At 47.6% G+C, this 15,342-nt stretch overlaps 1 protein-coding gene across 3 annotated transcripts in view; it reads left to right on the top strand.

Moving 5' to 3' along the window:
* The window catches only part of LOC131260992 (uncharacterized protein DDB_G0283357), a 44,973-nt gene extending 31,149 nt beyond the window's left edge, over positions 1-13,824 (top strand). The window contains exons 3-6 of one of the 3 annotated variants that reach the window (XM_058262866.1): positions 7,365-8,937; positions 11,180-11,484; positions 11,542-11,762; positions 12,006-13,824. In XM_058262866.1, coding sequence (XP_058118849.1) covers positions 7,365-8,937; positions 11,180-11,484; positions 11,542-11,762; positions 12,006-12,109 — 2,203 coding nt within the window. In that variant the 3' untranslated portion in view covers positions 12,110-13,824. Of the gene's footprint in view, positions 1-7,364; positions 8,938-11,179; positions 11,763-12,005 lie in introns of all 3 variants that reach the window. The other 2 variants (XM_058262865.1, XM_058262864.1) reach the window with 2 other exon arrangements.
* Positions 13,825-15,342: the final 1,518 nt, after the last annotated feature.

Raw genomic sequence — 15,342 nt, 5'->3', positions numbered from 1 at the left:
AGCACTTCAGGGCGGCGATTTATCGTGGCTTCTGTCTCTCTCTCTCCCTCTCTGGACTCTGGAGTGATGATTTAAGCCCCATCCATCGTCACCTCGTAAAACTCGTGGTGGTAGCGTTTTTTTTCTCCCGCTCGCCCGCGGATAAGCTCGTCACAAACCGGCGAGAACGTGTCGGCGTGGGGACATTTTATGACGCAGTATTGCCCGGTTGCCATTGGCCTCGGGAAAAGGCGCAGCTTATCACATTACCCTCCTCGTTGCTCGTGGAATGCGTGTGTGTTTCGGTTGTGGATTCGGTTTATTTATGCAACAAAGCTGATTCCGTCTGTGTACACATCCACCACAAACACACGGTGGCTTTATTCAGGCGATCATCGTGTTGAGCGTTGTTTTACAAGATTTTGTTGAATCTAGGGCAACACACATTTGCGTTATTGCCTCATATGATGATGTAGAAAAGGGTACAAACAATTCAGCGATTGTACTAAAAACGTTAAATCTAGTGTTGTGCCTTATGAATCTATTGGCGAGATTCATTCATATCAACCTTTCACCTAAAATTCATTCAGATGGATTCACGAATCTTTTGGGATTCGAATCTTCAAATCTTAATTAATCTTTCGAAACCCTAATGAATCTTATTGAAATGAACAAATAAATCATAAATCTCTAAAACGCAAAGAATCATTCAGATTCATGCATCTGAATATTAATGACACAACTCTACTTAAATCGTTTTATTTATCCAATGTTTTAAATTTGCCAATCATATTCAGCTAAATTATCTTTGTTTTTAAATTATCATTGTCTTCTGATTATCTGTACATGACAGCTTAAGTCTTATTTGGGTGGAAGAAAGAAAACTTCGGATAGGAAAATTACCGAAAGACGCTATCTGTCGCTCCATGCCGAAAACAGTAGCATCCATAATCTTAACAGCCTAAGTGAATTATGCACTGCCAAAAATATAACATTTGCATTATGGCTCTACTCCCTTCCTTTCCAATCCTCCTCATCGCTCCCCCCTCTCCTGAAGTGAGGAGTAAACACTTACTGCCACTCCGGGAACTGCTGCAACTGAGTGCTGATTTATGGTAAAGGAGCTATTTCGGTCGGGCTCACCCATCTTTCTCAGCCCGCACTCTCCATCATTAGACCGTTTTTCGGTTGGATTTATTTTCCTTCCCTTGCAGCACATTTTTTCACCCCTCGCTACGCCTTATCGACTTATCGCGGGAAATCGTTTGTTTGTGTGCCGCGAAACTGGCTTCTCTTTGGCTTCTTTTCTCACAGCGCGCGAGGCTACCGTTTGCTGGAATGACATCGATAAATCATTCATGGTGCAGTTTGGCCGAGTCACAAACCACCACCACCGTTATGACCATTACCTTTTATTCCCGTGGATAATATTTTTTTCTGTGCGTTTTTTAAAGCGAGCTGCAGGCGAAGAGTCAGTACGTAATGTGATTATGCGACTGGAAAATGTTCGCTTGTGGTTCCACTTTTTTATTCCTTTATGTCGAAAATCCTACTTAAAAAAGAAAACTGGAAGTTAAACAATAAAGTGCAAATAATTCCATAAACGTCTCAGATTTTGTGCAAATCCCTGTCAAACTTTAACGCTTCCTCGATGGAACATAAACATCATTCGCTTTTCACATGCAAACATAAAAGTTTGCTGATGGATAAAACAAATATAAACGTGTGTCAATAAACTTATTGATTTTATAGAAGACTCCGGTATCTCCCAGAAAAATTTCAATTTACGAGGCTTTGAATAGTTATGTTATATTTGATGTTTTGTTTTCCCCTCATTTCGATGAGATTGTTTCCACAGGGATATCGCAATCTTGAACACACCCACCGGGGAAACAACACTTAAACCTTTTCTTGGAACAATCAAAGACGCTCGTTATTTGTTAGACAACCGTATTAGCGACGGCTTCATCCCGCTAAACGGCCCAATCCAAGCCGGTTGGATGGCTCGAGCCGTGCGGGGCGAGACTTTCGGGAGGTGGACTTAGTCGTCGCTACGCTTTACCCGTAAGGCGCGGTTTCCGGTTTCGCACGGTACGGGCCGAACGGTAGGCGAGCGAACCGTTAATGCCACTGATTATATTGTCTGCTGGTCGGAATTGGGTGGATTAGGGCCGGCAGATTAGCACCCAACACTCGGCGTGGAAATCCTCCATAACCGCATTCCCCAAATCGAACTGTCGTTTTGAGTTGCGGTGGGTGTGTGATGGTAGTTGCCACTATTTTCCCCCTACTCTTTCATTCGCCGGGCGAAGAAGTGGGAAAGAATCCCCCCGTGGGAACGAAGGACGAAAAATACACACACACACTCGCACCCAACAAAACCACCAGGCGCCTCCATTACGCCGTCACGCGCCAACGGGCGGGAAAATCGTCGTGTTGAAACACGCACCCAAATGGGATGGAAGCTTTATTCAATTGAATAACTTCGAAGCGGGCGGGATGATGATAACCGTTCGCTTTCGTACGCGTTACTAAACCCACACGCGTGCTTGTGTGTGTGTGTGTGTGTGTGTATGCAACCCCAAAGGACAGGTGTTTGGGTGTTTTATCGCGTCCTCGTAACGAATGTTTACGAATGTCCTCGCCGCGAGTGCCCTTTTCCCTGCTGCCTTTCCAAAAAGCCACCGGAGTGGTAATACAGTTTGTGTGTGTGTGCGAGCACCAAAAGCGCAATCTGTTGGCAAACATTCCTCTCGATCGAGTTCGGGGGGAAAACGGGAAACCCCTTTTTGTGCAGGTGGTATTTTCTATCGTCAACTTGGAAAACTTAAAACTAATTCCACCCGAAACCCCCATTTTCCCTCTCCGGTGGATGATCCAGTCGGGTTCATCGATGTGCTATTTCCCTAACACAATAGTACGAGGAAACTGGCTGAACCGCGGGTTTGTTTTTCGCACAGTGAAATCTGCGCCGTTGGCTTTGGATTGACTTAATTTAATTTGTTTTAATTATAAATATTTTATTTTATGTTTTAGATCACCTTTAATCCATTTTTACTGACATTGATAACCTTTTCAACATTCTTAGAAAAGCATAATTGGAACTTATTCACTTAAATTGTTTTGAGCAAAATTTCTTAAGCCGGAAATGAAGCACAAATTTCACTAAACGGCTTTGTTTCTGTTGCTAGTAATAGTCCTTAAATAAAAGTGAAATTCTCAAAAAGGAAATTTAAATCAAAGTGGAATCCTTACCTTTAAATAGTCGTCGACATGACCAGAACTGAACCACTATGCTTCGGTTTCCGAAAGGACCCGCACGTAACGCGTGCTTAAAATTGGACACCGTTACGCGTCCTCCGGGTTTCCCCTCCTCCGTTCGCCGGAAACGGCGACGACGACGTTTCCCATGAAAACTAAAACCATTTGCCGCCGCGAATGTGCGAATTCAAGGCGTCGATTACCTTGTCCTTTTCCCGCTCCCATCCTCGTCCTCCTCCCCCTCCCCCACTACACCTTTCCCTCGGGCAGGCAATCGTACGGTTCGGTGGGTCGTAATTCGATTAAGGTGTTAATTGAATCTGTGGCGAGCCAATGTTTTTTAATCGCATTAAACGATGTCGTTGTCTGGCGCGGGCCTCCCGTTTGCGAAACCGCGTGACCGGATTTTCGTCCCCACACCCGGTGGTCAACATACCGCGACGGGGGGTTTTTCCGCGGGTGCAGTTCATTTCATTCGCCGGAAAAGCGCAGTCTAAACTTTTTTCTCCTTTCTTCCGTTCGAAGCGGACCTTCTCCCATCTGTTCGGTAAAATTCCTATGCGGCACATGGGAACTTAAATCTAACCGCAATTTAGATATCACCACTGAACAATTTTCATAGCGGTTATCACGTGTTATCGTGTCGTTTGCAAGCTCTCCTAAATCCTCACACTGGGGATGGCACGTCCCGGTTCGTTATGCTCCAATTATTTAAACGAGTTTGGCATTCAAGTTATATTCCTCAGGAAAAATTAAATGCCGACCAGGTCCAGGTCTTCGAATAATTTCACACGATGCACGACGTTCTTCTAAATGAAAAATAATCATAAATTTCACCAACCTTTCCACGCGGAACAGCGCCGCGCCTCACTGTTGTATCGCTACGTGCGGCCGATGGTCATTTCGGTTTTTTTTTATTTCATTCCATTTAATTTTTTCACTTCGAACCTCCCTAAAGATGTGGAAAATTATCTTAACCTTCCGGCCAGCGCGGGGAGGATTTCCAGAGAAAGGAAAGAACGTTACCAACCAGATGGAAAAATAATTTACCAAACGAAACTTCCCAAAACGAACGGTCCGTGCGCCTCGGGTTTTCGGTTCCGGGGTCTCGTAAGTGCGCGCTGCAGGTGTTTTTCTTTCCAAAGAAAAACAGTAAAAGTAATCTTGCTGCCATACATGCCTTGCCTGCCTGCCGGCCCGGCTTGGTCGTCCACCGCGACACCGGTTGTTGGGTGCGAATTTAAGGAATGCTTTCTTTTTTAACCTTACTTCCGAAACAGTCGTCCCCCCTCTCCCGGGGAAAGCGAGCTTTTCTTTGGGGCATGCAAAAAAGAAGGAATCACAATTCAGCGGACAACTTTTTTTTTATCCATCCGGAACCACGCTCCGTGTCTTTAACGGGCCGATGGGGGACATTTTCTTTGGAATTCAGTTAGGAAAAATTTATGCATTTTAACGACACCCTTAAACGGTTTCGGTCCCCCAACTCGAGAGTGGAATGATGGGGGATGTGGTGGAGGGTGGTGGTGGGCTGTAAAATGTGTTTTTCTTTTCATCTGTGTAGCTTCTTTTACAAACGAGCACTCACCGCACCACCCCTCTCCATCCCCATCTCCTTCCACAACCTTTCCAAGGTGGCGATGGTGTGAAAATGAGCTTCGGAAAAATAGTCCCCCCGGGGGGGGTGGGCAAAAGGCGGGCTTTTCCGTCTCGCGCTGCACATTATCATTTTACGACGGCCCCACCGGAAGTGCCACCGCCACCCACTCGTGGAGTAGGAGGGGGAAGGGTGCACCCGACGTGGTACGGTTTAAATTCAATTCGATTTTCCACACAAACATAACACCCCACCCATCCACCGAGCAAAAGGGCGACAGATCGGTGCGACATTATTGTCAGTTCTGTCACTTCCTTCTGACACGCGAAACTGGGAAAAGCGGGAAGATATGAGGGAGGGGAGGAGGGGGGGGGGCGTTGCGTTGGTGATGGGCAATGAAAATTGCTAGAAAATTGATAAATCGTGTTAGTCACTGACACCGGCACCGGTTGATGGTCTTGGATCCACCGGAACACACACACACACACACCATAAAAGGGGCATTTGATAAGGGGGATTTTCCCGATTTCCGCATGTCCCGCGGTACATCAATTTTCATTTACAGCTCCCCCCTGTTCTTCCCCACCCCGGTGGGTGATGAATTTGTGGTCTATCAACATGTCGCCACGGTGGCATTTCCTCACCGGGAAAATGCGATATGCAGAAGACTTCTCGACGTCTTCCACCACCCCAAACGAAGGGTTAAAAGGGTTCGAAAGGGGGTTGACACTTGCGATCACTCTGCCGCAGTGTCACGGGAGAACGGAAGGCAATTTGATACCCGGTCTTGACGTGACAACAGCAACCCGGCTCGTGGAAGGAACTCGCTGGCCCCCAAAACAGTTCTCGACCCTCGTGTGCCCCAAACAGAGGGAGAGGAGGCGAGAACGTTGTCGCATTACGAGAGGCCCGCCTGCAAGTGCCACGTGATGTTATTTATGGTGCCATGAACATTTCCAACCTGCCTATTCGTAGTACCATTTTCCCCGTGTGTTTTTTTTCCTCTTCGGAAATGGTGTAAAATAGATCTGGTATGTTGGGTGCCCGGAAAAACAACATCACTCACCCGCCAACACATTCCTTCTACAGCACGGAAATGCAAATAAAATGGAAGAAAATCATCAAGCTCGCTGGCTTTCGGAAATAACTCTCCCTTTTGGCTCGCGCGTAACGTTTTTCCGACCCGGAAAGCTGACCTCCCGCCCCCCTCCCACGCGAAGTGACTTGAAGGATATTTATGGCCCCACCACCACGTGGAGGAATTTTCGCTTGCATTTTCCAGCTCCCCCCCCTGGGGTGTTGTTGCGTTTTTGTTTTGTGTGTTTTGTGCACACTGTTCATTTTTGTGTCGTAAATTTTTCCCCGAGCGAAAGGGAAAGCTTCAATGTGGCTTCATGAAAAAAAACGCACCCAACCTGATCTCGATTTCATACGCTTGCAGGTTTTTTTTTTTTTAATCACCCACCTCCACCTCGGAACTTCCGGAGGAAGGTGTTGACGTCGACCAACTTCTGATGATTTACTCCCCCGCCTACACGCTTTTGGCGCATCGGAAAAGCCTCCCACCGTGACTCGGAAGCGCTTGTTTACTGCCACGACAAATTGCAGGAATTTCGCTAATTGTGTCACATGCCGGGTGTGCGCCCGTTTCCTTTTGCGGACGGTGGCGGGCGACTCGGTTATTGCTGACAAGGGACCACTTCTAATCGCTGCAGTACAACCGCCTTCCCTCCCCGTCGGAGGGAAGAGGGTGAATTTAGTGGGCCTGTGTTGTTGGGTGTTATTTTGGCGTCCTTTAATCGATACTTTAAAGCTCATTCCCGGAGGAGGAGGGTTGCTGAATCTCGTTCAGCCCGTTGGTTGTTTATTTTTTGCCCCAGACCAAGTGGATTTATCTACCCGTACGCTTCACATTAGCGCCAAACTATTTCGTTACGTTCGGCCTGCGACGGACGACCGAGGGGGAACCTTTTCCTACCACTGCCTACTTTATGGTTGGCCTCTCCATAAATCTTGGATATCGTTTCGAACTCATCTGCCCAAGCAGCCGGTGCCGGCAAGCGAAGAAACCGTGGCACTGGCGATTACGGGTAATATCATGCATCCTCTCCACCGTGTAATACTGCAGTGCAATCTCGTTTTTCGCCCTTGGTAGAAGCCACAACCACCACCGACCCCCGGCTCGGAGTAAAGCTGAGTCGTCGGAATGTAACGAAGGTTCGCCTCATGACGCAGCGTTATCAACCGGGATCGGTTTTCCCATTTCCCCCCATTTCGTAATTGCTTTTGCAACATGCTGCAGCGCTCGTGGAGAGATGTGTGCAGCAAATGGATGGCACATGCCGGTGTGTGGCAATTGTAAAACGGTATCCATCGTCTAATCAACCGTACACTCTCTCTCGACGCCACGGGATATGGCCGGGTGTGCATGGCACTTCCAACACACTCGCACTCGCTAACGCTAACACCGAAAACCAATCACAAACAATTAATTACTGTCTTACTCCCATTATGGTTTTCCCCTCAGATCGTCCCCGGAGACGTTGAAGGCGAGCGGCGGCAAGCAACCGAAGCAGCAACAGCAACAGCAGCACCAAAATGTGGGGATCGTGCGAGGAATTGTCCAGCAGCAGCAGCAGCAAAAGCAGAACCACCACGGTAACAATGTCCGCCATTCGCCGAACGTGACGGCGGTGGTGGGGAAGGGTGGTGGTGGTGGCGGCGGCGGCGTTACGGCGACCAGTGACCACAGTAGCAGCAGTAGTGCCAGCAGTACCGCGAGCTCTTCAAGCGCCAGCTCTGCCTCGTCGAACCATACCAGCACGAGCAGTGGCATCGGAGGGAGTGCGGGAAGTGGAAGCGGCGGCCATCAACAACCTCAGCCCCAGCAGCAGCAGCAGCAGCAACAACAGCAGCCCGTCGAGGCGACTTATGCGAGCGTAATCAAGAAGCCAAAATCACATGCATCATCGGTTAGCCAGAGTAACGGCCAGGTCCGAAGCGGCAGTGGCAGTCCGGCCGGGAGCTCGGCGTCGGCGGCGACGGGGAGCGGTGGCGGTGTCGGGGGCAATGTGGTCGGCGAATTTAACGCGGCCGATCTGCGCAGTTCGCTCGACCGGAAGGTGAACGGGCTCGTGTTCAGCAATGGGCTCAACGAGCGAGTCCCGCCAGTGTCGGCGGTCGTGCCAGCTGGAAGCGGTGGTGGTGTCCCGGCGGCGGTGGGAAGCGTTATCGTGGGAGCGACCATGAAGGCCGATCAACATAACCAGCACCCACCGCACCTGGGGACGTTAAATCGGTACGCCGGTGTCGGCGTTGTCGGGCAGCAGCATTACCACCACACGCAGCTCCAGAACCTGCTCTGCACGGACAATCAGCACCATCAGCACCTGGACACGAGCAGCATCAGCAGCATCAGCAGCTCGAGCGTCGGTGGGGCGAATCAGAGCGCGGGCAGCAACGGTTCGAACGGAAGCCACCTGTTGCTGAACGGCGGAACCTCCGGGCACGGCGGAGGAGCGGGTAGTGGCGCGACGACCAACTCCCCTATCACCGGTATCTCCTCGAATGGGGCCCTTGTGCCACCACCGTACCGGGATCCACCGCCTCCACGGAACAGTCCACTGTCCCACCGACTCCTCCTCGATGGCCTCAACAACAACAACAACAGTGGAAGTAGTAACAGTAGCGGCAGCCATCTCCACCATCACCACGTGGCGTTCGGCAACGGTAGCAACACGCTCACCAGTCTCAGTAGCTCCGGAAGTGCCGGAAGTGCCGGGGGTATTAGCAGGAAGTACGAGAAGGACAGCATCAACATGAACCTGGCGGCCGCCGGGAATGTCCCCGGTGGTGGTGGATCGTCGTCCGCCTCGTCGACGATTTCCTCCTTCGGTGGCCCGTCGGTGGGTGGGAGCGGGGTCGGTGCGGGACCCGGTGAACCGCTGCTCGGGTTGACCAACGCCGAGACGAACCTGCTGATGGGGATCGGGGCGGGTTCGTCGGACCAGCAACCTCCGGTAACCGGCTACCGGGAGTTGGTACAACTGATCAAACTTCAGCGCGAAAAAATCAACAACCAACAGGCCGACATAACGAAGGTGGGTCCTGCTTCCGGGGAGCTTACTAACCCTGTTTCTACGTATCTCTCTTTTTTTTTTAGTATGTACTGCATGTGCTACACAAAACCCCAACCAACGAAACTAACAACGAGGCTATAAATGTTAACCTTTAATTTATAATTTATTTTCATTTGTAATGTATTCTGTCCCTTGTACTTCTACACACCTTCCATCTAAGTTGATTTCTTATTTAACCCTAGCGAAAGATCGGTAACGTACACGGTGTCTAATATATTATATTACACATTTTAACATCAATTTAACAACACTAAGATAAAATTCCTTAGCCTTTTTTTTCAATTGAAAGCTACCTGTTTGTAGATCAATTACAGCGAATGTGTTGAAATAATATAATACCGCCTCTAATTGTTTAACAAGGTTTTACGTATTTTGTTTCATCGCTATTTTCTCTCAAATTGGAACGATTTCGACCCAATTAAAGATCAAAATGAGCATTTTTGCTTGTTAATATAAGATAGCATAAACAGTAGGTCCCCACAGTACTCTATACTCGAGATACACGATTTTTTTTATAACCGACAGCTCATTGCGTTTACCGTTGTTGCTTGAATTCTGATTAGTTAATTTTGCTTGGTTTTGGTAGAATGAAGTTTTTAATACGCAGTTTTAAAAAGCCGTTTAAAGGCCATGACTTCATTGGCCCGAATTTCTATGAAAGATAGAAATAGTCAAGGTGTTCGAACAAGCAAAGAGTTACGATGCAATTGCTGGGAAATAAAACGACCACAATCAACAGTGCGGACCATTATGCAAAGTTAAGATAGGCTCTGGAATTCTACGAAAGGAGTATAGCCTCTCGGAAACGTAATGAAATAATAGAAAAAATGGAACACTTATTAGTGATTTGGATAGAAGATATGTTAAATAAGCGGTTGTTGGTGTCAACTCTTCAATATGAAGTATTAAGGATATGGTAGGGGAAATCCGCTAAAACTGGATATACGCTATAGCGTTCGGTCCCAAACATTAGCGTACTGCGGGAACCTACTGTATGGCCATTTCATTCGACTTTAAATATTACGTTAGCTCGATCATTTTCACTGATAATTAAGCCTACTTGGAGTATAGATTCTTAGCGAGAAATATGTTTAAAAAATGAAGACGAACAATGTTGCGAAAAACAATATTTAAAGGTATAATAATGTTTACAAATTGTATATCTCAACTGGTGATGGTACGCCCCACGTCTAACAGGCTGTCTCACTTTACTATAGTGCTTCCGAAGCCCTCTCCTTTATCCGGTTAAAGTTTGACGAAGGCTTATAGCGCTCTTCCGTTCTTCGCTTTCGAAAAAGCCACTTAAGCTTTCACCTCTTATTAGTTTCGATAGCACGCGCTTCTGAAACCCACCCTCTTGACTTATGCACATACACACATACAAACCGTACACTGCGAGTCGGCGAGTGCCTCTCCTGAAGAAGTAAAATCAAACCGAACACGACGACGGTACGCGATGAGGAGGAAAGATACCTTCCCTCGGAAGCCCATACGTAGGGATCAGTTCCGGAAAGGTGAAACAAGGCACAACGAGCCGATGCTTGGAGGACTTACATTCCCCCTCTTCGATTACATGCCGCAGCAAACATCATGGCCCAATAGAAGAGGGGGGTTGGGCGAAAAAAGAATATAAGTGTTGTTCAACGAGTCCATAACGATGACGAGCAGCGTTAGTGGTCTAGGGTCCTCAAGTGGATTTAGGAAGCGTCCTAGTGGAATCCCCCCCAATCGCGCCGAATGTGGTCGAACAAAAATGGGGGGAGGGAGGTGGAAACCAATCGGCAGCAGCATGCCTGGCTGGCCTCCCAAGAACAAGACCAGCATTCTGGTGGTGGACTTCAGCGATGACAAGCCGGTAATGATGACAAGCACGATGAGGACACTTTTGGGGCACACTTACCGGGTGCTTCTGCTACCTTCGAGTGGCTTTTTTTTTTCTTCGATCGGTTTTCTTACGCCCAAGGATCACAAGATGATGAGGATGTCCGTTGTAAATGGTTGTGGTTTACATTGTTTACACCATCTCCTTAGCCGGTAGCTTGTAGTGTGCTAATAATATATTAACTTTTACGCTTGTGATTATTGTAGCGGCAGGGGTCTCTGCTTCGGGCTGAACAGGACTTGCTTCACCTACGATAGGTGGCTCTTCTTGCCGGACTTGCCTTTCGAAAAGTTTAACATTGTCTCACCTTCCGTTTTGCAGTACGACTCGGAGATCCTGTACCTGGAGGGCCGCAGCCGGGACCAGATCGACCAGCTCGATGCGCTCGCGCTGGAGCTCAGCAAAACCGACCAGCAGTACCGGGCCACCAGCGAGCAGCTGCAGGCCTTCCAGTACGTGGAGGAGGAGAGCGAGCTGGTGCGGCAGCAGGAGAAAACGCTCAAGTCCGAGCTGACACTACTCCGCTCCAAGCTGGCCAACTGCGAGACGGAGCTGCTGCAGTGCAAGAACAAGATCCGGCTGCTGATGGACGAGATTCTGGTCGAGCAGCGCAAGTATAGCCGACAGTACGATCCGAACCGACAGCAACTGCTGGAGCGGCATCTAATGTGTGAAGTTGACAGGCTGCAGGTGGAGATCGACCTGGCGGTCCAGAGCGCGGACCAGGCGAACAAGGCGCACGAGAAGCTGAAGGGCGAGGTGGCGATGCTGGAGGGCGCGATCGCGGACAAGAAGAAGCAGGTCGAGAAGCTGGTGCACGAGATGAAGGAGGTCAACCTGCAGAGCCTGGCGGTGGTGCCGCCGGCGGAGGAAGTCCGGCATCTGCTGGAAGGTGAGTCCGAGTGTAAGAGTCGTTTTTGTTTCTGTTTTTTTTGTTTTTGCTTTCTTTTTCGAATCTCTCCCTTTTTTCGCACGGAGTTTGTTTTGGTTCATTACTTTCGAACGCATCGAATACATTATTTGTATTCATCCGATGTTCCATGCCGAAAAGAAGAGACTCGAAAAAAAAAGTTTCCCAATTAAAAAATCCCTACACCTCAACTAAAACTATTCATCCCCTTTCCTTCTTTCTCACTCACCTCTTCAGTTGGTTCCGTTAAACCCGGCAGCACCCGACGGATGATCGGTTCCCCGAGGCAACTGGAGAACGCTGTTCCGACGAGCAAAAATCCCCACGGCGTATGGGTTTGAACAACCGGAACCATGCTGCAACGCCATGGACAAACGGACAGCCGAAAACGACGACCACGACGCCGTGCGGATGCTGGACGAATTGGAATTCCAAGGGAGCGGGTGTTGTTCCCGAGGATCAGGGGAACCGGCGCAGGGCGGAGGTGTTTGTGTGTATAGAGCGTAAGTAGAGCCCCGCCGGACTGCCGGACCTCGGAAACTTCCCCCTCCCGAGCGCGGTCGAATCCGAAGGCAGCAGCAAACGACGGCTGCGGCGGCGTGCGGAAGTTATTCTTGTAATCAAAATGATGGTAACCATTCTCAAATGTGATAATCGTTGGTAAGGGCAGACAGGCGAAGGGGCGAGAGAAGGGGAGAGGGACACGGGACATAGAAAAAAATGAGGGAGAAAGTAGAGTTATGCGCTTGTACTTAAAACAAATACTACAAAACACAACCACACGATTGGTGGACGGCAGCTTTGTGGCGGGGCGCGGCGGCTAGAGAAGCAGGCAAAAGCATTCCAGAAGCATTTTTCCAATGTTTTCCTCCCGTGTCTTTGTTGTTTTTATTCTACTTTAAGGACGAAAAGCGGCGAAAAAAGCATACCATTACAGAGGCAAAGCGAAATGAAAAAATCCAGGGTCCAATGTTTTAAGTTTTGCAGTGGAAATTTCGATCCAGATGTGGAAGCCTACGTTTCCCAGTGCGTTCGAGTGGGTATGCTTTTCCCCCCGGGGGAGCAAAGCCTAACAAGGATTTGCCTCCCCCAGCCCGCTATACTTTTATATATATACCGCCACACATTCCTTCCTCCTTTTGGTTATCCTTGACGAAACCGTAAAGAGGGGGAAATAGGTTTTACAACAACAACAAAAAAAAGTTCCGATTGAACACATACTAGGTCGGTCCTTACTCTTTGTCCGTACTGTAACGTATTTTATTGCAATTGGGGTTTAGTTCCCGCCCTCCCTCCCCAGTGGACGTTTTTATATTTGTATGTAAAGTTTTATTAAAATTGACGTGTGAGATTGACAATGGGAAAACACATACTCACTTTCGTTTAGGTTGCCATTTACTTACTTACTTAAAGTGTGTTGCCGATGCAGAAGAGTTTACTAAAACTTGCCCACAGGTATTGTCAGGATGTTTTACAGATTGTATGTTTTTAATTTATTTAGAAAAGTACCGTACTATTTTAAATGTTTTTTTAAGAAGCAAGCAACAAAAATTCTTTTCAATTTGGACACCCAATTACGATAACAACCCCCCTTATGAGTTAGTTCTTCTCCCGTTTCGCAAGGCCATCGATTGTGTAAACACTTTTTTTTAACCGCCACATGGGTTTCGTTTTGTTAGTTTTTTAAACCGTCATGTAGGGTTCTCAGTTCTCGTTTCACTTTCATCCCGTTGGGTGGATTGAAACTTAAAAAATGCAGGACACACAACCTCCGTCGTGACATATCATCTACTGAGGATTGTTTATAGTTATTTTTAGTTAAATTCTATCCTTCAGTCCCAGCCAGATTCGTTGCGTTTGTCTTTTTGTACATTAGTTCAAGCTTTCCGGGAGACGTTTTCGGTGGGTTTTAAATGATAGAAACAAAAGCGACCGGAACAAGGAACGGAGCGTACATGTGCCCGTTACAAGTAAGACTATTATAAAGAGGAAAAGAAATACAACAGAAAGTGTGCGTGTGGTGTGTGTGTTTCCAGAGGGAAAATGAAAAACTAAAGATTTCATATATATTGTTATGATATACACCAGTGGTTATTGCGTTCGCTGAGTTTAGACACAAAGTAAAAAAGTTAAAAACACCGGGGGAAGAAAATCAAAATGAAAAACAGTCGATGAGAGGCAAACGAGAAGAAGGGACTGTTAAATTCCCCTTATAAGTGTGTGCAATGCGCTTTATTTTAACGTATCACTTAAAGACGACGAAGAAAAACGTACATGGAATGTACTCGGAAAAAAAGAGGGAAGCTTGCTCCGGGGAGTGCAAAACATTCCCATTACATGCCTGACTCTCAAAGTGACACCAGTCAGTCCGGTTCAGGCTCTCTCTCTATGTCTCGTTCTCGTTTAACTCTTGGAGCCGAACGCTGTAGGAAGTAAATTATAAGGACAAACTACCCCGTACTCGAGACAAGGGCGAAATTGATTACACCAAAAACATAAATATCAAACGTTGAACGAAACTTAAACCACCTTTAACGTATAGAGCGAGCTCTCCTCTTCCCTGCCGACGGGTGCCGGTGGAACCGACTGGTCCGCCTAGCCTCGCTATAGTTCGTGAGTATGTGTGTTTGTGTGTTGTGTGAGCTCGTTTAAAGAAGATGCACCATCTGTATCTACCGCCCGGCGTGCAGTTACTCATTCCGGGGAAAGGTTTCAGTGTACATATTGATCCTTTCCGGTGGGGGTAGAATGGATCCGTAGCTTGTCGTATAAATACATTTTAATGTTTTTCGAACTGTGATGAATAGCTTTCGAAGAAGTAGATTTACTGGTTGCACTCCACGAAAGCGTTGGGTAATGAGGGTTGTTTTTCTTTTCATTCAATTTTCCGGCGATGTAGAATGCCAGTCTAGCGGTGAAGTAATCTCTTTTAGTTTGAATTCACCTGCTAAAACTAATTACCGAACAACCAGCGAGAGAGAGAGAGTGATGGGAAAATAGAAGAGTATATATCAACATCATCATCATTATCATCATCAAGCAAATGAAACACCAAGAGTTGTTTTTGAGTAGAAAACAAACACGGATGAGCGGACGAAACGACTCGGTCGATAGAAATAGAAAGGCTTTCCGTGCTAGCTTTTGGCCGCCGTAAGTCAATCGTCGTCGTCGTCGTCGACGTTGTAAAGTGTATCATACATCTACCCCATGTTAGAGTAGATCACGAAACATTAGAATCTTTCCGGGCGAAAAAAAAAACCATGATCCTAGGCAGAACACAAGAAGGACTCGTAAATACTTCAATTCTGTCCAGAAGGCACCGGTGGTCTGACCCGAAACTAGTCCACCTTTCCACGGACGGAAGGGCTCGCTTCACCATTCACGCTACAGCGAGAGAAAAACGAATGGAAGAATGATAACACACCGAAAAACTAAATCACCCACGCGAACGACGATGCTTGGGGCAAAAGTTTTCGTCGGTTTTTTTTGTTTTGTTTTTTGGTCCTAGCGGCTTTCGACTATTTTACGAACCGACTGAACCACGAGGATGAGGATGATGACGAGAAGATGGAAA

Source organism: Anopheles coustani, chromosome 3, assembly GCF_943734705.1.
Source record: "Anopheles coustani chromosome 3, idAnoCousDA_361_x.2, whole genome shotgun sequence".
Classification (NCBI taxonomy): Eukaryota; Metazoa; Arthropoda; class Insecta; order Diptera; family Culicidae; genus Anopheles; species Anopheles coustani.
This window is presented reverse-complemented; position numbering and strand designations above follow the sequence as displayed.